The following is a 24,608-nucleotide window of genomic DNA, read 5'->3' as shown; positions in this document are numbered from 1 at the left end:
ATTATTGCCCTGCTTTTTCCACTTGAGCTCCAACATTAACTATTTTCTGCGGTACAGCCCTTGGGTTTTAATTTTGCTGGTTTCTCCTAACTTTGTATTTTACTTGAGATGAAGGATTTAATTAATTTTTCTTTGCACATTTCTGCTTTAGATTGGTATTCAAATCAGTAAGAAATATGCCCTGAATACTGAGCTGGTTTTACAGTTTGGGCAAGAGAATATATAAGACTGAAATTCATTACAGCAGCGTGTGAACCTCTTAATTCTCAGTGCATGTTGGTCGTAGAATCATAGAATGGTTTAGGTTGGAAGGAACCTTAAGGATCTTCAAGCTCCATCCCCCTACCATGGGCAGGGCTGCTGGTCAATAGATCAGGCTGCACACGGCCCTGTCCAACCTGGCCTTGAAGGCCTCAAGGGATGGGGCATCTTGGCAGCCTGTTCTCTCAGTGTTTTATTTTGTCAACCATTTCTGTCTCCTTACCCTGGCTTGATGTTTCAGGATTTTGACTAGTGGGGAAGGAAGATATTTAGCAGCTTATCTGGCATGTACGGGTGGGTCGATGTGAGGAAGTACTCGTTGCAATGTCTGCAGATATCTTCCACTGTTGTAACAGCCTGCTGCTTGTGTAACTGCTTTGTCTCTTTCCTAAGTTCCCCTGTCCTTTTTTCCAGTTCAAGTCAGTGAAGGGAGCAGAGTATATAGATATCCATTTTTACTATTTCCCCACCCCCCCTTCCTCAAGTTGGATATAATTCAAAATTACTTGAAATATTCTTTTAGTATTTTCAACCTCTGCGTGGTTCCATGAAACTTAATTGAAATTTCTGTGGTCCAAAGTCTGGTTCAAAGGTATCTTTTTTGGACATTCACCCAAACTGGGAATAATAACCACAGATGCTTTTCATGTAGGTCAGGACCAGTTCTGTGCTGACACCAGATATCAGTTATCTGGTCTCCCAGCATGCTAATCAGTCACCACAGTCAGCTGGAACTAATTTATGAATGCTGAACCCTGAAGCATTTTCACAACGTTGTGAATGAGAGAAATGATTATAATCAGAATTGACAATCTGGCATCGTATCTAAGCAGACACAGGGGCATTCACTGAAGGTTCCTGGGGAAATAAACATAATAGGCCTGGAACAGCCATCCTACATGACAGATATTTAACAATAAACAAATAGTGGTGGACAAATAAAATATGTATTTATACCTCAAACTTTCAGCAAGTCTGTATCTTCAAAGTTCCAGGTAGCGAAGTAGCTGTAATGAAGACAGAAACCTCACAAAGACTTTTGTAAAGGGACTGTGATCACCCTCCTTCCACGCACACTCGTACAACTTTATCCTGCATGTTTGCTGTCTACTGCATTTGACCATACACTTGGGCTTCTAGTGGCTGAAGTTAACAAAAAAAGTTCATGATCTTACTGAGGTCGTGAGCTAAAGGAAACCTCAAGGAGCCTGGCCATTGCTCCTCACACGTGGTTTCATTTCGCTCTCTCATCTAGCTGCCTAATGGCTTTCCTAAGGCAGGATGGCTGCAGCAGGAGGAAGGCTTCAGGAGAAGTAATGCTATCAACTGTAGTTTAGTCTTTAGGCAGGATCCTAGGCTGTGTGTGGGGGCAAGAGCCTGATGTTTGGATTAATAGGGCTGTCATCATGATTTTATTGTGAGAAGCAGTATCTTCGTATTGGTGCATCTTTGTGCCACTACCTGGTTTCAGTGTAAGCTGGGTAAATCAATGCACTGTGCAACCCATTAGTGTGCTTTCCCTCCCAACCCTGTGCTTTTCTGCTTTTGATGGCACTCAGTGCAGACAGCCTTTTATCCCACTTATGACCTAGATGCCCTCTTGACAACTGTTTTGTCTAGGTAATATGCTGTGATTGAAATGAATTTGCAGCCTATTTAGAGAAGACTGAAATGACATTTATGTCCTGTGTCTTAATTTCAATATCATAGGTCCATCGGTTACTTCAGGAAGGACGACTGGAATTTGTCATTGGAGGGCAAGTGATGCATGATGAAGCTGTGACACTAATTGATGATCAGATTTTGCAGTTGACGGGTATGCGTATTTGCATTTAATTTTTATTTTTCATTGTTATGACCTTGGGGGTTTGGTTTTGTTTTCATTTCTCAAGTTTGCTTTAAATATATATATATATATATATATTATTCTTTAAGAACTGGTTTAAGTATCTCATTTGTTTTATTCACTGGTGAGTCATCTGTATAAAAAAGCCTTTGCCATAAAAAAAAAAAAAATAAATCTGCAGTAAACAGGGAGGTTACAGACTCCTTTGGGACAGAGACCTTCTTGGTTTGTGTCTGTTTGAGGGCTAAAGCTCCCATGAAGATAGTTGGATAGTGAAGATAGTTGAAGAAGTGGGGGAGAGGAGGAGGAGGACGGTTCATACCACTGTTATGCTACATATGCCCAGAATATGTTATGGGCATACATGGGGGTAGGGGATAAGAGGGCATAAATAGTGGCGTGTCATGGCTGATATGCTATGCCCGTTTTAGAGCTACACTCTGGACAGCTTCTTACATCAGAGAATAATGGGTCAGATAACAGGTTTTTCATTAGGTAAACCTGACTGCACAATAACACTGACTGTGTTCCTTGCTTGTCGATGTTTGTCAGGAGTACAAGGGGAGCTGCTGCTTTTCCATCTCAGTGGGTCACCACATCACACAGGCGAAAAAGGAGAGGGAGGGGATGGAATTTATTTATTTTTTCCATCTATCTCCTGTATTTATAACTGGTTGAGAGCTATCAAATATGGTATTTACAAGCAGTTTTTTAAATTTAATTTAGTGCATATGTGCAAATGTTGTTTAAAGGATTATTCAAATTTACTAGCTAATTTGGCAGAAAAACAAATATTAACATAATAAAATATCCCCTTTATTTTTTCCTGAAAGCACTCTGCTCTTTCCACTAAAGGAGTAAGTGGAAGAGAAAGAGGAAAAAAAGATGTGCCATTGCACTATGTACTGTGTACACCTTGAAAGGACAAAGCCAATGTGGATGACCGGGATCTACATATCTTTATCTTTTCCTTCTGCCCAGTTAGCTGAGCTTAGGTGAACAATCTAGCAAACAGCATCTGAAATGTGCTTCACTCACTATTTCTTAATGTTTTCACTTAGAAGAGGCATTAACCATGGGAAGGGTGATGTGAAAAGAGAGTGCCTTGGACCCTCAGATCTTTAAACATGATCTTTGGAGTGAAGTTAGAAAGGATGTGTTTGTATTTCCAAGTAGTTACATGCACAGCTCTAGAACTATACAATCAAGATCTGGGTGGGTTGGTTTTTTTTTGGGGGGGGGAGGTTTGGTTTGGTTTTGGTTAGTTGGTTTTTGTTTTGGACAGTGATAATCCATGTGCCGTGTTCTGGAGTTCTCTGTGAGACCATCTGCTTAGCTGGTTGGGTTGTTTTCATTTAATTGGTTTGCCTGAATTGATCCTGTTGTTTGGTCTTTCTGATGTGTATTCTATTTTCTTTATTACTGAAAATCATTTCAATACTAAAAAGCATTGATTATAAATAACATCTTTTAACAATATTGCTGTTAACCTTTGTCTTTTTTCTATTTTCATGATCCTCAGTCATATTCATGTTAGTTTTGTCTACTGGCTGCCTCCATTGTTCTTTTGTCATTGATATGAGACTAACATTTCCTGACAATAGGTTGAATGATTTTAGCAAACTCGAAATGAAACTCCAGCATCAACCTTCTAGCCTTAACCTAATCTGTCTTTAGGTACTGTTTCTGAGGCCTGTCTAGCTTCTGTTTATTATTCAGTCTTTATGGTGTTAATAAGATATACTTGGCATAGCAAAATAAATACTGCCATTGTGAGACTTTAAATGCTTTGGAAAACAGCAACAAAGAGCTATCCTGTAAGTGCTATATAAGTTATACTACACGCATATTACATTTAGAGAATGAACTTGTAGGAGTGCAGCTAATATAAACAAATTTTGCTTTGCAGAGGGCCACGGTTTTTTATATGAAACTTTTGGGATCAGACCTCAGTTTTCTTGGCATGTTGATCCTTTCGGAGCCTCAGCTACAACACCAACTCTTTTTGCTCTTGCTGGCTTTAATGCTCATCTTATCTCTCGAATTGACTATGACCTGAAGGCTGACATGCAGAAAAACAAGGTAAAAATACTGGAGGACTGGAACCCATGACAGCATGTACATATAATAATCTAAAGCATGACGTTATGAAAGGCCTTTGTGATTTGTGCAAGAAAACATAGGTATAGGTATTTCTTCTCTAAATGTAACTGAAATTCTTCTCTAATATTGTGTGTGGTAGTGGAAAAGTACGCTGTGTCTGTACAGTACTGTCAGTAATTTCTTCATGACTTTTGGCCAAGGACAAAAATATAGTCTAGCTTAAGAAGGATGCAAAATGTGGGCAGCTTGTCAAGGAATAAGTGGTCATGTTCGAATTGTAACCTTTTAGAATGGATTTCACATTCCCACAAGAAAATCTTTGGTATCTTGTTTTGTATGTACACAGATTTAAAGTGTAGAGTTTGTGTCTGGGGCAGAGACTGTCATAGCTTGGAATACTTATTTGTGACTGTAGAAGGGATAATACTCTGTCAGGGTTAAAGCTGTTGTGCTGAATTCAGTTTGTTTCAAATGCTCCTTTCTCTTGCACAAAGTGTTCCAGATATAGAAATATTTTTCTTTTCATGACATGATGTTTTATCTTGGTCTGTCAACAATTTTATGCTCTAAATTATGTGCAAGGGCTTTGACTGGTATGAGCTGGGCATTAGGCAAAGCTGTTTGGAGTGTTGCATGGAATTCAAGCATCTCTGGAGAACAGGACTCTTGTTGAGTTTGATGAAACCAGGACTTACTGCCTCAAGCTTGCAATGAATCCTGATTCTTCCTTTCTGTATTTATGAGCTTTTGAGTATCTTTTCCCATGAAAACCTTTTCAGGCACCTCATAGTCTGGAAGCTTCCAAAATGGCAGTTCTGTGCTTGTCCTCAAGGAGAATGGTTTTGTTGTTGTTTTTGTTTTCCAGAAGCTTCAGTTTGTATGGCAGGGTTCTCCTTCCTTATCTGAAAGTCAGGAGATCTTCACCCATACTATGGATCAGTACAGCTACTGTACCCCATCGCAACTGCCTTTTTCAAACAGGTCTGAAGATTTCAAAAATACACAGAAATGTGCTTTGGAGAGTTTATATTGTCGGAGTTTAAGAATTTCCTTTGATTGTGCTGATAGAATCATACAATGGTTTGTGTTTGGAATGACCTTAAAGATAAGTTCACCTAGTTCCAGCCCTCATACCATGGGCGAGGATGCCACCCACAACAGTGTGCTTTCAATGGCATTCTCCTGCTTTCTATCATAGACCTATGGTAGGTCAGTGAGAAGTCTAGACTGTGTGACTGAGTCAGGGTTATTAAGCACCCCCAGCTACCCACCATGATGCATGAAATCTGCTCAATACCTGACAACTGAATTCTCAAAAGTGACATTTTCTACTGACAGGCATTAAAAATACTTCAAAATGTTGACAGACTAAAAATAATCTTTTCTACCAGCAGGAGTCTTAGAACACAGGTACAGCTTTCATCTACACACAAATTGTGTCAGTTCCTATCAAAATAATAACTATAGAATAAAAGTGTGGAGCAAATCAGTTACTATAAACAGGATATGCCCAAAATCGGGCTGGGTTTTTGTTTCTCTGCCTGAAAGTTTAAGAACTCCAGGAAGCTTAGTTTGGGCTTGGCTATTGCTAGTTGATTTTCTGTGAGAGATTTTTAGCATTATATTGGACTGAGATTGTGTACATTACCTGTGTATAGAATAGACAACTTTTCCATTTATTTTGTGGAGAAAAAATTGAGAACTGTGAACTGAAAACTTTATTATCCAGTAATATGTGCTATGTAAGCTGAGTTTACTTGGAGGGGACGTCATCATTGTTTCAGAGCCAGCTGGTTTGTTATGTGATTTCTTTGTTCTATGGAAGCAAGCAGCAGGGACTTGGAAAACTACACTGAGAGAAGGAAAAACAGACAACCTTCCTCCTGTCCTATCTGCTAATAAACGCTAAAAACATTGGCAACAAATGTTAGCTGGATTTCTTGGTTCTGTATTCCATCTACCAATATTTTATCTTAGGACCTTTTGATGAGTTTCTCTCAGTTAGTTGAATAAATCTTGTTTATGGTCTGTTATTTTCTTCTTCTACCTAGATCAGGATTTTATTGGAATGGATTTGCAGTTTTCCCAGATCCACCAAAAGACGGTGTTTATCCAAACATGAGCCTCCCTGTTACAGATAGCAACATCCATATGTATGCACAGGCCATGGTGGCAAACATTAAGGAGAGAGCAGCCTGGTTCCGAACAAATGATGTTTTGTGGCCATGGGTAAGTGCATTGTCATCAGAGTTTGCCTGAGAAGTGGCCAGTACACCCAGTACACCTACAGTATGGGCAGTAGGTAGGTACTGTACTCTGCTACAGTACTTACTGCCCAAGTACAGAGTACAAACCATGGGACTGAGAAGTGTTTTTCTAATAAGTGATTAGTAATTATTTCTAAACAGAGCTTCCTCATGCTGTCTGTGGACTGTCTACCAAATCTTCTAGCCTACTCAATATAGAAAGAGATGTAACAGAGTTGTAAAGATAACCTCTTGCTTAACTATGTACTATGTTCTGTTTTCCTCACTTTGTACTATTTGGATGACCTCTTTACATAACTACTTAGCACAACAAAATTCTGTGTTTAAAAAACCATTAGCATTACCGAATATGTACTAAATATTAGATAGACAACATCTTTTCAAACTCATGTAGTCATTTTCTTATGCAATCTTTACTTTTCAGTTAGAAACAGGTATATCCTAGATGGATATCACACTTTTTTTTTCACCAATCTGCCATGTTAATCATGTCCAATATGTACAAATAGCACTGCTATGCTTTTGCAAGATTTAAGTTGTTAGAAAATAATAACTTTTTCTAAATTGAATGTAGTGTCTGTTTTTGAAGCTTGATGAATGCTGTAGGTCTTGTAATCACAATTAAAAAATAACGTGTCTTCTCAAAGGTGGATATTTCACCAGAATATCTGTTATGGTAAAGTGAACAAGCATTTTGTAGTGGATGCAGTTTTGAGTTACTGCTTTGCTTCTCTCCTGCTTGTGCCACTGTTGCATGATGCTGTGGCTGAGTGTCTCATCTTCCTGTTCAGCTGTTGTGGTTCAGTAAAGACATTGTTATAATGGTGTTGTTTGCTTGTTGTTTGCTTATGAAACATTTGTACATGCAGGTAGGTTATAATGAGATGCCTTCAACAGAAGTCAGAGGTTGTGCAAGCATGCTTAAAGAATGAAGAGGCTTTACTGTATCACCCCCCTTAGCAATTAGGGTGAGCATATAGTCTACAGTCAAGATAAGGAGTCAGCAAAATACCTTGTGACATTTGTACTACAGAATTCACTTTTTGTTTCACACCATGTCTGCACTTCCTAAAGTTTATCTTCTGCTTTTTGCTCCTAGAAGTTCGGTATTTTCTGCTGTAAGAAATGCAGTGTGAAAAGAAAAGATCTTCTTTCTAGTCATATATTCATACATTTTCCAATTGCTGCCACATGTCGTGTTCTTGCACAATGCAATACGTCAGCAGGCTTCTCTTTCTCTGTAATGTCAGCTGGTTATCAGCTGATCTGTGCAGGTAACCCTACCTGAGGTTTCTGTAACAAATAACTTCTTTATTGTCAATTAAGTTCAGAAGAAATATTACTTTAATACAGGTTGTTGTTAAAAAGATCCTTAGGTATTTTTCTGTTCCATTTTTGTAATTGCAGGGCTGTGACAAACAGTTCTTTAATGCATCTGTTCAGTACTCCAACATGGACCTATTGCTGGACTATATTAACAAGCATTCTGATGAGTTTGGAGTGACTGTCCAGTATGCAACCATTGGTGATTACTTCCAAGCAGTTTATAGCAGAAATCTTACATGGGAAATAAGGAATTCTCAAGACTTCCTTCCATATTCAACAGGTAATTAAGTTAACAACTGCATGACATCTGCAATTGTACATACGTATGACGTTAATAAAGGAAACTGTGAAAATGAGAAATAAAAAAAGCCAGCAGTGTGCCCTTGTGGCCAAGAAGGCCAGTGCATTAAAAAGAGCATGGTTAGCAAGGGACAATCTCCTTCCCCTCCTCACTTCCTAGGAGAGGCCATGTCTGGAGTACTGTGTCCACATCTGGGCTCCCCAGTTCAAGGAAGACAGAGTACTTCTTATCAATGCTTATAAATATCTAAAGGGCAGGAGTCAATAGGTTGGAGCTAGACTCTTTTCAGTGGCGCCCAGTGATGGGAGAAGGTGCAATGGCCTCAAACTTGGTCACAGGAAGTTCCATGTGAATATGAAGAAAAACGTGTTTACTTTGAGCATTATGGAGCCCTGGAATGGGCTGCTCAGAATGTTTATGGAATCTCTATCTGTTCAAAACCATCTGGGTTTTGAACATCTCTAGAGAACAAATCCTCTGCCATGGCAGGGACACTTCCCTCTAGATGAGGCTGCCCAGGGCCCCATCCAGCCTGGAGTTGAACACTTGCAGGGATGGGGTATTTATTTACATTACCGTGCTCTATAAGATAAGACAAATTGATCCAAACTTAGTGATATGGGAAAGATAGTGCAGTGGTTGTAATATTTCAATGAGGCAGCTAGCAGCAATGGATGGAGGAGGAAACCATGAAAGAAAAAATATGAAAATAGGAAAACTCTTGGACTCTCTTTTACCTGAAGTGTGCATTTTTGAGTAATCTCTTCTGTATAGACATAAAACTTGGTATTCATTATTTTCTCTGCCTCCTGCACAACAGCAGAAATGCACAAATACCTGTAGTCTCCTATAGTATTAAATGTGTGTGTTATTTTTCTCTTCCTCTAAAATGACCCATAGTAGGTACACAGTGCTTCAGGATCTAAGGAACTGAAAGGAAGGCAATAAATCAAAATATACCTTGAAACAAATGGCTATGTTACCATACAGAGCAATGTCCCACTGTTGCTATTTAAAAAGCTTGGATTATGCATAAATTAGAGCATAGATAGGAAGAGTGGCACTGAGTAATCTGAAAGAAGAGTCAGGTAACCAAGGGAACAAGGAAGGGCTCAAGGTGATCTTAAAGCTCAAAGATTACTTCTTTGTTAGTGCAGTAAAACAGGAGTGGATCAAAGTGAAACAACTGGTGCTGAGAACTTAATGCTTATATCATGTGTATTCTAGATATATAGGTATAATCTGATCATCTGAACTGAATGTCCATTAGTACTTAAACATACCTTCAGGTTTATTACTACATGAAAGAAATTCAGTTTGTGACCCATAAAGCCTTTTTTGTTTTTTTTGTTGTGTGTTTTTTTTATTTTAATGTCAAGTGAAGTATAGTAGGTAAAGATGACCTGGGGCTTCACTTGGTGACATGGTACTGGTCCAAACAAAAGACTGTAGTAGGTGTAACACCCCCCCCTCCCCCCAACCCCCAGCCCCATCTCGTGTAGCTCTAGGAGAAAATAGGAGAAAATCTTGTCCTTTTCATTAAATGAAACAGTTGTAAGTTCTGGGGAAAAAAAGATTGTGTTCTAAGTGGGGCCTCAGGAAGGAAAACATCCCCTGAAATTCTGAATTTTCCTAGTATGATGTGGCACAAATCACAAATTTATTGTTGCTTGCTTGTTACTTTCTGTGCTTTTCAGGTAGAATTGGGTAGTTGTTAAGGAAGGTGTGCTGTACTCAACATCCTTTTAATTCCTTTTCCCAGTAAATTTACTCTATAATCTTTTTTATATTAGTGATAAAAAAAAAAAAGAAACAACACCAAAACCAACCAACAAATGTAGAGAGATGGCAACAGGTAACTTCTCAGTTTTAAAACTCATTAGTTTCTTTCATTATCTTGTTAAATTATTGAAATACCTCCTATATGTAATTGTAGCTACGGTTGCTTCATCACATTCTTGATGCTGTGGATTATATCTTGGGCTATTATGACCCAAATATATCTTATACATCCAATAATCTGTAGCATGTCTTTTAATTTTTAAATAATAAAAATAACCATTTCTTCCTGTGAGTCATTGCATGGACTGATCCCTGACTCATTCACTTCCCCTGAGGGATCATGTCATATCTAATAACTTGCTGATAAATACATGGTGAGTTCTAACTGCTAATAGCCTTTTACACATTCTGAGCTCTTACCTGTATCTTTTGGTGTAATTTACAGGCAGCCGTCACTTGTCACTAGCTTGCATAATAGCAGCGCCCTTAATGCACCATGTGGGTTCCCACACGTAGATGCAATCTCTTCCCTAAACATCTTCCTGTGCCTTGCAATTACAGTATAGATTTGAGTGCACTTTCTCCCACGTACTGTTTTGCTTCATGATGATTAATCCTCTCTCATTCTTTCTATGTCATTTTATTATGAGTCACTTATTGGGCTCAGTGTCACTTCTGACATATGCCTTGGAAACTCAAGTTTTAAGTCCCTGAAAATTATTTCCTTTTTCCATTCTACATTTGTTGCGCCATGCTGCTGTGCATGTGCAAAACTTTCTTGTAACCTTGAAAAGGAATTAATTCTGGTTGAATTCATAGCATTTCTTGTACTGAAACAGAGTTTGTCCCACAGTTTTTGACATAAAGATCCCATTCTCTAATTGTTGCTTTGAACTGTAGGATGCTAGCAGATTGCTACAGTTGCTTACACAGACTTTACAAGGCACTTTCTGCAGCTTCTCTATGGAAAACCAATTCATCAGTGGTTTATCTGTTTAAAAAGCAAACAACAACTAAGGAAAGATGTGGAAATTTTAAAACAAATAGCTTGTTTTCCTAGTTTGTGATACTAAAACACATTAGCACGAAGGAACCATTGAAAGATTTTGCACTAACCACTTGAGGGCACATTCTGGAGTGCTGTGGGGTCATGTTGTCTCATCACTGTTTCTACTCCATTTTGAGGATTTAAAATTTAAAATAGATCCTTTTATCTGATTAATAGTGGAGAATACAAAGATATTATAATCTGACTTACAAACATAATGTCCTTTATTGAAACTTCTACAGTGTTTTGTGAAGGTCCACAAAAGTTTTTACAAACGCAGGTTAATGCAGCAGATAAGAGCTTTGTGTCAGTAATTGCATTCCTAGACTTGTACGAAAGACTGTACTTATCCAAAGGGCATATTTATAGCTCTTTCTTTGTAGGATTTATAACTATTCCATTTGATGTATGGTGTGTAATACACAGCAGTTTTCATGTGGGTAGGTGTATGGTAGTAGTCTAATGAATAGCAAATAAGCAGTAACAGAAATGGTATTTGGGCCTTCATTGGATCTCTTCAACTCTTAACAGAGCCATTTCAAGCCTGGACTGGATTTTATACTTCTCGGAGCGTGTTGAAAGGAGTTGCAAGGTGTGCAAGTTCACTGCTTTATGCTGGAGAGTCCTTTTTCACACAGTATGTCCTGAAACACCCAGCAGGTTCTATCTGCAAACATGCAGCCCTAAAGCAGCTTCAGAGCCTTAGATGGGCAGTTTCAGAGGTAAAGACATTTATGTGTGTATGTGTGTGTGTATATAAAAATGTGTGTGTGTATATATATATATGTATATATATATATCATAAAGGAAACACTTCATTATAGTGTCTCTGTATTATGTATATGATTTTAGCAATTTTCCTTTGTAGCAAGTCTTAAGTGTAGAAAAATAAATAAAATTTAAAAAAATTGACAGATAACTGTCTCAAAACAAGACTTCGGCCCTTAGCCATACATTCATTGTGTGGTTTTAAACATGTGTAAGTCCTTTTCTCAGTTATATTATTTGGTTATAATGATTACAGTAAAAACCTGAACGCAGTCAGAGTTCTGTGATAATCTCTACTTGCGCAAGTTGGGAGAGGAAAGATTTGTTCCATCAAAGTTAAGTGACTAAGCAACAGGCTTCATGCCATTATACATTTATATACCTTAGTGCTTCTGCTGGTCATAAATATTTTGTCAACTAAGTTATTGAACAGAATGTAGTAGCAAATGAAAAGCCTGTCTTGTGGTATTCTTGATTTTTGTGTGTTTTTTTTTAGTTCTAATACGTGTCTTCAGAAATGTCTAAATACTAAAAAAAACTGATAAAGTGTAGAGGGACATCTGTGTGTATCTTCTCTTTGACCATTTTCCTCTATATAAAGCACTTTGGAGCAGGCTCAATGTAAATCTGGGAGTACAGCTGTAATACTTAATTATTTTGAATGGAATGTCTGAGGGTTACTGGATTGTGGTGCTGTTTGTTTTGTTTTGTTTTAATTCTGAAGATGTCATTTGTTTGCATTGCATTCTGACCTTTTAACCTACTCTTAAACATAAGGTCCAGCACCATGACGGCATAACGGGCACAGAGTCTCCCAAAGTTACAAGCATGTACATGGATAACTTGATGCATGGAATGTTCAACGTTAAGAAACTAATGGCTTCCATAATCTTTGATATGAACAATGCTAAGAAGAGTGGAGAGGTCTATTATACTTACCGTAAAGACTCAGGAAAACCAGGTACTTTTTAAGACAGCTTTTCCAATTTCTTACCTATCTTATGAAAATTACCGTGTTTCCTTCAGAGAGAGTCAATATATTTACCACCTAAATTTTGTCAACCACCTCTGGAAAATCATGTTTGCTGTATAAGACTTGCTAAGCCTGAACTAATTAATGAGCTCTTGGATCTCAAGCACCTGAAAACAGAACTTATAGTTCAGTGTAAATGTCAAAGCTGGCTCCTACATTCAGACCTCAGCTGTATAAGAGAGAGGAGGGAGAGGTGGTATAATTACTAAACTAAGCCTACTACACAACGTATTCCTGTGCAGTAAGAATCGCAATCACAGCTAAGAAAAGTTCTTGCTCTGATATACTGCCAGCGAGTATAAAAATGTAGAATAGTTTTAAGGACGCTGTTCCAAAGGCTGCATTGCTTTTTGTCTTGACTTTGGAAACTTTTTAAACTGTCAGATATAAGCAGTGCCGTGGGCTGCACAACAGGCTGATTTGTTTTTTTACAGGGCTGTTTTTAGATTAGGCTTCTCATTTGATCTTCTATATGACTCTTATAAAGTTAATTCTGCATGACAGCGAGTTGTGGTAAGCTGCTTATTTTTGCTGAATGCATTTACATTCAGCTCAGGTGCCACTGGCTGAACTCAGGGTCTCTTTTTTTGAGTAAATAATAGGAAAAATACAGCAGGAGGGGTTTTTATGAAGTACCGTGAAATGTACTACTACTTTCAATCATGAACTTTTATTGTAGGTCTTTGTGTTAAAACTTTGTAATGTAGTTGTGCTTAAACAGATCTCTTAGCTACTTTTCAGCATCACATTTTAAAAATCGTAATTGTAGTGACTGATTGTTCTTGCTTGTTCCTCTACACAAAGGTACCACAGATATTGACCATTATGTTGTTGTCTATAATCCCCTGGCCTGGAACATCACTACAATTGTCACGGTCCCTGTCAACATCTCATCAATGAGTGTTTATGACGAACTGGGACATTTTGTACCAGCACAGGTACTTGAAAGTTGTTTCTTTGTGTTGCCTTTCTTTCACTTACCAGCTCTCACTGACTTGATCCTGCATGGTAATATAGTACGTTACAGGGAGACCAAGGATTACTTCAAGTTCAAGCCTTTCTACTCTTCTTGTGTGTTTGTTTTTTCCTTTGCAGGTCTGCTGTGTGCCACCTGGCAGGTTTTATTCTAGCATAAATGCTGTGTTTTAAAAATAAAAACAGTAAACAAACAACATTGTTTCCAATAAAGCCTTGTGGGCATAAACTCTGCCCTCCCCACTTGATGGTCCTGTTTGTACTATTGAATTTTTGCCTTGGAGAGGAAGAGAGATTTTAGAAAAGCAGGACCTTAGTTACAAGCCCAAAGGAAATGAGGGTCACACAGCTGCCAAGGAAATCCAGCACATTCTGTGTTGTAGTCAAGCTCTAAGACAAGACCAGCTGTTTCCCAGGAGGAAAGACAGCAAACTTACATAAAAACTAACACCAGCCTTTCTCAGGATAGTCTGCTTTGTAGAGTGCATCACCGAGTGGCTTGAAAGACCTGTAGGAATGCCTCCTGCACAGAAAGGCCTGAAGAGGCTTTACATGCTTCTTGATGCTCCCCTCTGTCCCCCAGATGCAGTGTAACTCAGCAGCTTTTGCTGATGGATGGAGTTCCTCATATTAATGTATCTGTGACACATTACTGCTGCTATGCATCAAGGCACGGTGTAGTCAGGTAGTGATACACAGCAGCTGTCCGGGGTTTCAGCACATATACATGATGATGGCGTGAGGTCTTATTGCCTTGATTGGGAAGCCATTAGTCTCTTGGGTTAGTGCATGGTCGTGCTTACCTGCCAGCCACTTACCTCCCAGAGGTTGTCTTTTCTGAATTATTTTAGCTTTGTAAGGTAAAAGTGGGAGACTGAAATGTTTTTAAAGCTTTTATTTCAGGGCATAGAATGCCCTCAGGTCAAGCTGTTGTTTTTTACTTAAAAGTTCTCTGTTCCAGGGTTGTTCTATAGTCTTTTCTTTGCTAGAAGTTACCCCCAAGTGCACATGGATAGTCACTTAAAGCAAAATGAAATCCGTCTTTAAGTAATGTGCAGTTAGTTCAGGATCATTTCAGAGTACATTTATATCACACATCCCTTCCCCTCAAGAGAGAAATCTTTAGCTCAGAGCCTTGATGTAAGTATATGGTCGAGAGGAAGTGGGGGTTGGCAAAAACTGCTGCCTTTGGAACCATGTGCATGAGTTGCATAGTAAAGGGAGAAAATAGGATTAGGCCCTTTTGGTACCAAGGATAGAAGGTCTGCAGTATAAGTAAGTGAGTGTGTGCCAGTCCAAGGTGTTAAGGTTTAGACAGCTTGTTTTAATTTCTGTTTAAGGGTAATTAAGCTCTCTGACTGTGTAATCTGTACATTATTTATATAATTCATTTTCTTTCCCCAAATAGGAAGTAATAATAAATTACATAACATTAATGGGAAGAATGTATGTAATTGAATGAAGATTTTTAAAAATGTAAGGTGTTTTGGTACTTAATAACACTGATGTCCTCTTTACACAAAAATATGCTGCAAGATTTCACCTCTTCTTGTACCTTGCTTAAGGTGGGGGTATACCTGGTTGCTTCTTCCTCTTGCCACCCATTTTCTCATATTCACACTAATTGCTTCCTTTATGTTTCAGCCTCTTCTGTCATGTAACTGATTAGTTTTAGTTATGATTATTTCAGCTCATTACCTTTTGCTGTGTGAGATAAAGTTAAGATCTTTAATGCTATATTCACAACAAAATATGTCACGACTTTACAAAGTGCTTAGCAACCTTCCCTTTGCTAACATAGCTAGGCTTAATCTGAGGTCACTAAACTAATTTAAAGCAGCATGGATCTAATTAAGAAGCATAGGACTAGCTTGTATAGAAATATATTTTTATAGTGTAAGTTAATTTTTGTAGCATAGATCTTACTACACATGAGGGCAGTTGCCTTGCTAATTCATTTTCTGTAATGGAACCATGTTGTATATGTTAACTTACAGATTCAAAGTTCAACTGAGTCCCACTCTATCTATGATCTGTATATTCTAGTTGAAATAAGTGGTCTGACTTACAAAAAATACAATGTTAAGCCCTCAAATGATAAGCAGTCTGCATTTACTGGAAGATCAACTAAATACAAGCGAAAAGACACCATGCATTCAGTTCAGCAAAGTCAAAAACTGCTTCCTGTGTCCAGCAACTGCTACGAAATCGTGTTTGACCAGAGCACTAATCTAATGCACAGCATTACAAACAGGTGAGATTGTTTGCTTTTTGTCTTTCAGATTCTGTAAAACCATTCAGTAAAAGTGAGTCCAACTAATATATAGTGTGCCTTAATTCCGAGACATAACTAAATCTTCTTCATAATTATTTATTTTTCTCTGCCATTCATATGTCAATATTTTCTGTGCTCTATGCTGAATGTGATTTTGTACTGTTTCTATGATGATTCCCTCTTTAACCATGCAGCCACTAATAAAAGAGCATGACAGATGACAATATTAATATATCAGAAGAATCTTGTTGTACTTTTGAGCTAAAGAGGGTATGAATGTGCATGTTAGAAAGATGTAAGCACATATGCTGTGGCTACACTAAGAGCTTTAAAAGATAAAGTAAGGGCTTACTAGTTAATAGTAATAGTAAATACTAGTTAGTAGTATTTGGAAGTCATTCTTTCTGTGATAGGAAACTACAAAACATTTTGAAAGTAAACATTTAGGCAAATGAATTAGGCAAATTTAGTTAAGCAAATGAAGTGAAAGAACAATCAAGATCAGAGTGAGGTTTGCAGCTTGTCTTTCTTGGCTGATGTGAATTGGCCCAATTCCTTGAAGTTTCAGTGAAGCTGCGTTTTTTGCCTGATTAGGATTAAGATAGTATCTTAAATTGTCTTCATGTGACTTTGCAGAGTGTGGAATGGGTTCCTAAGTATCTTAGCCATAAGGAGGAGACAAAGTATGCTGAGCAAGTGTGGGTTTTGCTACCCTGTTGCCTCTATATTCTTGTTACCACTGTTAAACATGGAAACCTTTGCCACTGAGGTTTTCTTAGCTACAACATCAGATAAATTAATCTGATTGCTCATTGTTAAGTAGAGGTGTTCCTCATTTCAGTGCAGCAGCTAGTTTTTGATCCTATAGCAGCTCTCACTTGTACTTCAAAACGTGACCTAAGGTGGGTACTGCTCCTATTTTAAAGCGCTCCTGTTTTACGGAAGTAAAAAATGTGTGAAAATCCTTTTATTTATACACTGCCAGATGTCTTAACGGAGGGCACTTTAATTCTCTGTTGTCCTCATTTTGGTTTTTCTTATTTTCACAACCTCGTTCCAGCTTTACATCTGTTATGTACAAAATGTGTTTGTAGGTAACGCAGTTCTTGTTTTTCCTTCTCTGGCTCACAGGGAGACTAACCAGACTGTCCAGGTGACCCAGGAGTTCCTTGAGTACCACGTGAATGGAGATGTTAGAAAAGGACCCATTTCAGACAACTACTTATTTGCCCCTAATGCTTCTGCCGTTCCAGTATCACAAGCAGTTGGGTTGGAAGTGGTCTCTGGAAACTTAGTGACAGAGATACGGCAATACTTCTTCAGGTGCAGCTCCATTACAGCTTCACTTCACTTGAAAGTGTAGTCCTCTGTTGATGTATGAGAGTCGTTCTGTGTAGCTCCTCCTCCACACAGTGGAGTTCTTGTACTCTGAAGGTTTCAGATGAGAACAGAATTATGCATCTGCTAAGCATAATGCTAAGGAAGCACTTCCTTTTAGATAAGTCGTATTGCTCGGGGAGGGAGGTGAAGGTTGTTCAGAGTTATCTTAGTAGTCTGTTTTATAATGTAATTATAAATAATAATAATCCTCCTTATTTTTATAGCAACGTTACTGCTCAGTATTACACACATGCAGTATTTACAAGGATGTATTCGGTACCTGAAGGCTATGATGGGAAGTTGCTTTGTCATAGGATAGAGCAAGAATACAGTGTTGGACCTTTGGAAGTAAATCGTGAAGCAATTCTAAGAACAAGCACAAATTTGAACACTGGGCAGCTGCTCTACACTGATGATAATGGATTCCAGATTCAGAAGAGACCATTCAAGGCATATGTGAATAATACAGCAGCGCGGGTAGGCGCCAAGGCATGATCCAAACTAGATGATGTTTTATCTTCATACTCCATCACTTTTATCTAGATTACTATTAATACAGAACAAATTACTGTGTTTTTTCAGAACTATTATCCTATGGTCCAGACTGCCTACATTGAAGATAATACCACAAGGCTGGTGCTGCTTGCAGAAAGAGCTCATGGTGTCTCAAGTCAAGGGAATGGACAAGTGGAGGTAAGAAATGCAGTTGTGTGGGTATTTTTATTAGGAGAGGATAGCTTTGTGGCTGGTTTTCTTTTGTGACACTTCTTCTCAACACAGGTGATGCTTCACAGGAGACTATGGAACAATCATCAGTGGGACCTAAGTAACAATCTTACTTTGAATGACTCTTCAGTGGTTCATCCCGTGTTTTGGCTTATTTTAGGAACAAAGTCTGCCACCAATGTTTTGTATCGGACAAGTGGCCTAGCATTACAGCACAGACCAGTTGTAATGTTTGGAACATTTTCAGGTAACTTGTTTTATCTCCTGTGCTATCTTTAGCGTCTGAATAGTTTATCTATTTTGCTTTGACTTAATAGTGTGAGTTTGTAAATGCAGACTTTAAGCCTCCTGTGTGGTGAAGTTAGTAGACAGTGAGTTTGAAGGCAGATTTAGAGACCGTTAATTACTTTGCATTAATTTCAGATATGGATGTTTTCCAAGTGTTTCCAAGAATATTTTTCTTGTTATGTGATTATCTCTGCATTTAGAGGAGAAAAAAATTGTAGATCATGCAACGAGAACAAAATGTCCACACAGGGAATTATTGCAAAGTAGCTAGCGTACCATACATCAGCTTCCTGGATGCTGAGTCTTTGGTGATCTTTTCTTAGTCATTCTTTCAGAAATATTTGACTGAATAACTAAAACTGAAGCCCTGGTAGTGGAATAGTAGCATCAGACTGCAGTGCAATCTGCTTTGTTGGAAGCTTTAGTACACTTCTCCAGCACGTAAATTCCTTCTGCTTTGTATCTCAGAAGACCTCAGAGGAGAGAGCACAGCATCTGCTTTAGATCTGCCTTGGCAGAGAACAAAAAAATCTCTTTAAGTTACTCTAGCCAGGCTTATGTACGTGTGATGAATGTTTGATGTCCACTTTGTTTCCTTTTGCATGGAGGAGATAAACCAGAGCTACCTGGGCAACTTCGGCAGACATCAGCCCAGAGTATTTCTGTAACAGTCCCACCTAATCTTCATCTCCAGACTCTGAGCATTCCAGGGTGGAGATACAGCTCTAATCATGCAGAGCAGGTCCGCACCATTCACATGGGTAGGTGCTTTCAAAAGCATGTCTGAAAGTTATGTTTCAAAAAGCTCTTTTAATATTTTTCTGTGTTCTGTAAGTAGTGCATTTATTTTAGTGTTAAATCCCTCTATGAAGACAGTTAATTGTCTTGGCAGTTAACAGTTGCTCTACTGAGATAGTAGAGTGTCTCCTGTGTGAGTTAGTGTCATGTCCTGTTAACAGGGGGAGCTGGGTGCTTCCTGCTCTCAGCGCTCTGGCTAATCTTCTAAAATGGATCATAAGTCCAAATAATGTAATTGTAAAGCACAATAAAATTAAAACCAAAATAAAAACCAAACAAAAAAATGATTAGTTTTATTTTGTAAGAAAGGAACTGTTTGAGGTTGTTCTTTCTTAAAGGTAAACAGAAACAAGGTGATGCAGACTTCAGTCGTGTCCTGCTAAGAATTAGACACCTGTATGAGGTTGGAGAGGATCCTGTGCTGTCTCAGCCTGCAATGGTGAATTTGAAGGTAAATCTAATCCTTGTGGATAGAATGCTACTCAAGGTATTTTTATTCCAAGGAGAACTCATTCTGGAATGAAATGTCTTGTGTGATGCAGACTCCATAAAAGGTGGATGTGAGAATGCTACTGTAACTTTAGCCTTAGAGGAACGCTGGTCGTACTTATCTTCAGACTTGTACCACAAAAGCTGTTACTTCAGATGAAGCTGTCATAGGCTCAGTATGCAGACAGTATGACAATATCAAGGTGGAACAAGGTGTAGGGCTTTCTGTTTTCTTCTTAAAAGTTCAGTAAGAGTTTCAATTCTTGAATGGCAAGATTAGTAGGCTTAGAACTGTTACAGTATAAAGGAAGCTCTCAGCACCTCTACTTCTTAGTTCAGGTGAGTCTGTATTTGTCCTTGTGTTGCATCTTGGAGTATCCTGTGACAGATTTAAGTCTCTACTGCTCTGCTTAGCAGGTCAGTGCTTTATCTAAAGTTCTACTCCTGTCTATCTGTGTATTAGATCAGTGGCTGTTAAACTAGTCTCGATAAATTGTCACTCTTTACTCGCAGTGTTTGCTGAAAGAATTGGGGTCAGTGAAGTTAGTGGAGGAGAGATCACTCACAGGCACCTGGGATGTGAACACTTTGAAGCGGTGGAAATGGAAGACTGTGCAAAATCGAAGCAAAGGTGGGTGGAACAAGGTGGTTTGTGTCTTTATTCCTGTTGCCTGTTGAAGCTCCATGAGTTCTCTGATTTAAAATATTTCTGTATTTGCAAGATGAAGAAAGTGTTGTTCATCTATATCACATATCTAGTATCTAGCGTAGTCTGCAAGCAGTAAGAATTAGCAAAGATTCCCATTAAGAACTAGGCCGCAGTATTTCTCTTATGGCTTATTTTATCCAGAAGTGTTAAACTCACAAAAGGTTTCAGGTTTCTATCTTTGTCCAGATTCAAGTGGGCTACTCTATGAAGTCACATGTCATGAATTTTGTTACATGGTGATGAGTTGTGTTAATCTGAGTTTAGCCTTGTGCTCTAGAAAAACAGACAGCTGGAGTTAAAAATCCCCCACTGTAATCAGCTTAAAGGTCTGTGTGGATAGGATTCCAGTTAGGGCTCACACTCAAGTGCTGTAGGTGACCTCATTTCATTTCCCATTCCAGTTAGTTGCTTGGGCATTTTCCTTACTCTCACAACTGTATTATGTGCCTTGTAAGATGCTTGCAGATATCTTGGCTCAGGCAAACTGTGAGTTTCAAGCTCTGCTTGACCTTTAGCTTGGAACTTGCTTGTTTTTTACTCATGATGAACTAAAATGCATGACTGGGGAGTCACTCACATCTTCTGGTATGAGTCAGTATATGAAAAGTAGGTAGATTGGTGTATATTTTAATATTAAGAATGAGAGTAGACCATAAGTCCCATGTTACTTATAGGTTTAAAAGAAGAGATCCTGCTCAAGCACTGTCTCTTAAGGAATGGTCAAAACGCATCTGTTGAGATAGAACAATACATACACTTAAATAAAGCTCCTTCTTGAATAAGTTACCAGTTTTTCTGTGTCATGTCTTGCAGGATTCTCCAATAGCACAAAGATCTCAGACGACTTTACTGTAACTGTTCACCCAAAGGAAATAAGGACTTTCTTTGTGTATTTTCAAGATCAGTAAAGACTGACTTTGTTTCAGGACTGAATATGTAATTGCTTTTCATTTGTTGTTTGAAAACATAAATGATGGTCTTCAAAGATATTCTACTGCTATCAATGAAAAGAATGTCACTTTGGAATAAACTCTAATTAAATTGTTGACCTGTGTATACTTTTATTACTTAATTACTTAGGATTCTTTTTCCTGAAATTTGTTCAATTTGAAAATACATAGATGGCCTTCATGTGGCAGTGCCAGTGGTTTGAATCATTTCATGTTTGCTGTGGGTGGTTTTAAAGCGATTGCTTTTATGATGTTTGATTTGGGAATGCTGACAAAGGTTCATTAGTGTCCTCTAGTCTTGAGTTTTCTTTCTTACTCTGGTAGTTTCAGGAGTCCTTTCTCCGGGCTTTTATTGTTAGCGATGGCTTCTCAGTCACAGAATAATGATTTGCCCAAATCCGTTCTGTTTCTATATCCCCATTGTGCCTTTCAGCTACTTTGTCCTTCAGGCAACAACCTCAAATTTTCTGCTTTACTGTGAACTCAGGTTGAACGTGGTGTTGGTATTCCTGTGCAGCGAGTTCATTAAAACTGCCTCTCTTAAGATTTGGAGTTGATTAGATTTGCTTCACACTATCCCATTAGTCTTCTGCTCTGTTCTAGTTAGTTATGAAGGACGGTGTTTAGAGAGAAACTGACGGTAAGTGCGAGTTCTGAGCAGATCTGATTGAGCAGCCAGTAAAAGGAAACAGACAACAAACAGCTTTCCTAGTAGCTGGTATGCTTTTGTCTTCAAAAGAAACCTTGCATTTTTCTATCTTTTTCTCAGCAGAAACTAGACTCCTATTCTGTTCACATGCCCTTAATTTACCTATTCACTGTACAACTGCGTGAGGCTGAGATGAGAATCAAGATGAACACTTTCTGCAGCAATGTACAGACCTGTATTTCTGGCCGGCAGAACTTGAAACGCTTGAAACATGGCATTTAAAGGGAAATAAAGGTGGGTTTAAAATCAGTGATTTCAGGTTTGGATCCATCTAAAAAAAATGCATTTTGCAGTGGTACTTGTTCTGATGCTGTTAGGCTGTTCAACAATAATTTCCCCCCCATGTGGGGATGTTGTTCCAGAATAAAGCAAACAGTGGAAAGGACTGTTGCAAGATAGCTGTGCTGGAAGAGCTGCACTGGTGAAGACAGCCTGTATGTACTGACTGTCTGCATCACCTTGAAATCACCGCAGAGACTGCTGCTTTTTACTAGGTGGACAACTGTTGTTAACTATTAGTTATTTATCACACTCTGACCTGCCCTGCTGCACTGGAAGCTGTTTTCCTGCAGCATTAACCCCATAGGGAAAGCATATAGCACTGTATTTTCATTTTATTTTGTGTGTATTCAGAAAACAAAATGTGTTCAACTGAGTCACTTTGGTTATCTTTTTTCAGTCTCTGTTTGGAGGTACCATGTAAAATCACAGGCATACTGTGTAGGTTACACAGTAGTGTTATTTCACATTGTGTTTTTGAGGCTGAACTGGTTGTGTTGTCTGATATACATGCTAATAACAGCAAGGCACGCTGGTAGATTATAAAATTGAACTGTATTCTCAGCAAGGCACATCCTGCCCAAGAAGTAGGCATGCAGTATTGGGTTCTATGGTTGCTAATTCTGGGCACTGCTCTCCCATGTGCTGGGTTGATCAGATTCTTGCAGAATAAGTGAGAACGGATCCTATGAAAACCTCTCTGCAGGAGACTATAAACAGGAAGACCTCGTCACCATCTGCTGTGTCTGTTGTTTGAGGTTTTTTGGTGGTGGTGAGAGGGTTTGGGCTTTTTTGTTTTTCAATTTCTACTGACTTTCTGGTTAAAATGGGCCAGCACAAGGTTGGGTTTATTACACAGCCCTGTTCTTCCCATTGCCCCGTTCTACCTCAAATACTTGTGGTTACATCTGCAGTGCTGAAAAGTACCTATTGGTTATTTATCATCACAATAGAAATGTCCATTCATGACCTTTGTTTTGCATTGCACCAAGATGCAAACCTAAACTAAGGCTAAGAAGAAAACAGTTCCTCTTTCAGTTAGCATTCACATCATTTGAGAATGCATTGACAGCACTACCATGGTTGATTTCTTTTCATTGTGCAATAATTACTTCTTTTTATTTAAAGGGGAAATGTTGCAGATCTGCACTTTAATCACGAGAGTGGGTAAGAGTATGACCGGCACTCATGTTTATTTGAATGAGTCGCGGTAAGCACAGCTGGACTATCTGTTGTGCTATCACACATAGCTGTTCTATGTAATTTATTGCTCACTGTTGGAAAACAAATTGGGTGGGGTTTATTCCCATGCTCATCATGTTTTGAGGAAAGTCCTGCAGGTGATATCAAAGCAAGTTTTCAGCTTTTTGCTTGGGTCAAAGCTGGACAAAATTAACAGTGTGGATGTATCACAGAAAGCAAGTAAAGCTCCACTGGTGGTAGTGAGGTATTACCAGGTCTGTTACATGGAGCCAGGTGGGAGCCCAAGAGGCAGCATGCTTTGCATCTGGTGTTTGCTGGAGGTGAGGAAGACTCACAAGTCTCTGGAGTGTACAGAGTCCCAGAGTGGTGATGTTAATTGTAGACAAAGTGAGAAAACAGAAGAATCTCTCTGTCGCGGATGCATTCTGACCCACACAGTTGTTTTGTGTGATGCAAGCTGGCTTCAGAAATACTCACCATATTTTTTCCACCCACTCAGTATACCACGATGAGTTTGTGGGGTTGTGCTGTGAACTGCTACAATGAAGTAACATGGGCTAAAAATAAACCTTTTTTCTAACCCTTTTTCTATGCCAATTCATTTCATCTCTGTCAGTGGATGCTTTGGATTGGAACCAGAGCATCTTTCAGAGTGAATGCGAGCTGCTATCAGCACTATTGGAAAAGTTTTGCCCAGTCTCTGTGTATGGAGCTGCCAGCTGCACACCTGAGCACAAAGTGCACAAATACACGTATTTAAATGCAAAAGAAGCTAATTTCTCCCTTGGGTCTGTGCAAACATATTTCATTTATTCTGCACCAAAGATAACATGAATTTCAGTACTAGTAAAGCTGATAGAATGTTTGTAAGCATTCAATTCATCTCTTCCTTCACTTCATTTTAAAGGTATTTGTTATGCTCTCGCTAGCTCTAGCTAGCTGGGTGCCATCAGAGATAAGGACAGCCTACAGCAGTCCTAGAATTTACCATCTTAGAAACTTATTTATCTTTGCTCTTCTGTTGGTGTTTAATTTTACTTTGTGTTTAACCTGGCAATGAAAATGACACCAGAATCAATCCAGATAAGGCAG

At 38.7% G+C, this 24,608-nt stretch overlaps 1 protein-coding gene across 1 annotated transcript in view; it reads left to right on the top strand.

Moving 5' to 3' along the window:
• Window positions 1–21,505, top strand: part of MAN2B2 (mannosidase alpha class 2B member 2) — a 30,014-nt gene extending 8,509 nt beyond the window's left edge. Inside the window, 17 exon segments of the mRNA XM_072334686.1 lie at window positions 1,972–2,077; window positions 4,017–4,189; window positions 5,076–5,191; window positions 6,262–6,439; window positions 7,885–8,083; window positions 11,466–11,656; window positions 12,480–12,663; window positions 13,540–13,673; window positions 15,708–15,964; window positions 17,117–17,308; window positions 17,590–17,842; window positions 17,948–18,058; window positions 18,146–18,338; window positions 18,988–19,140; window positions 19,516–19,628; window positions 20,180–20,297; window positions 21,189–21,505. Coding sequence (XP_072190787.1) covers window positions 1,972–2,077; window positions 4,017–4,189; window positions 5,076–5,191; window positions 6,262–6,439; window positions 7,885–8,083; window positions 11,466–11,656; window positions 12,480–12,663; window positions 13,540–13,673; window positions 15,708–15,964; window positions 17,117–17,308; window positions 17,590–17,842; window positions 17,948–18,058; window positions 18,146–18,338; window positions 18,988–19,140; window positions 19,516–19,628; window positions 20,180–20,297; window positions 21,189–21,283 — 2,766 coding nt within the window. The 3' untranslated portion in view covers window positions 21,284–21,505.
• Window positions 21,506–24,608: the final 3,103 nt, after the last annotated feature.

Source organism: Excalfactoria chinensis, chromosome 4, assembly GCF_039878825.1.
Source record: "Excalfactoria chinensis isolate bCotChi1 chromosome 4, bCotChi1.hap2, whole genome shotgun sequence".
NCBI lineage: Eukaryota > Metazoa > Chordata > Aves > Galliformes > Phasianidae > Excalfactoria > Excalfactoria chinensis.
Note: the sequence above shows the minus strand (reverse complement) of the source record. Positions and strands in the feature narration are given on the sequence as shown.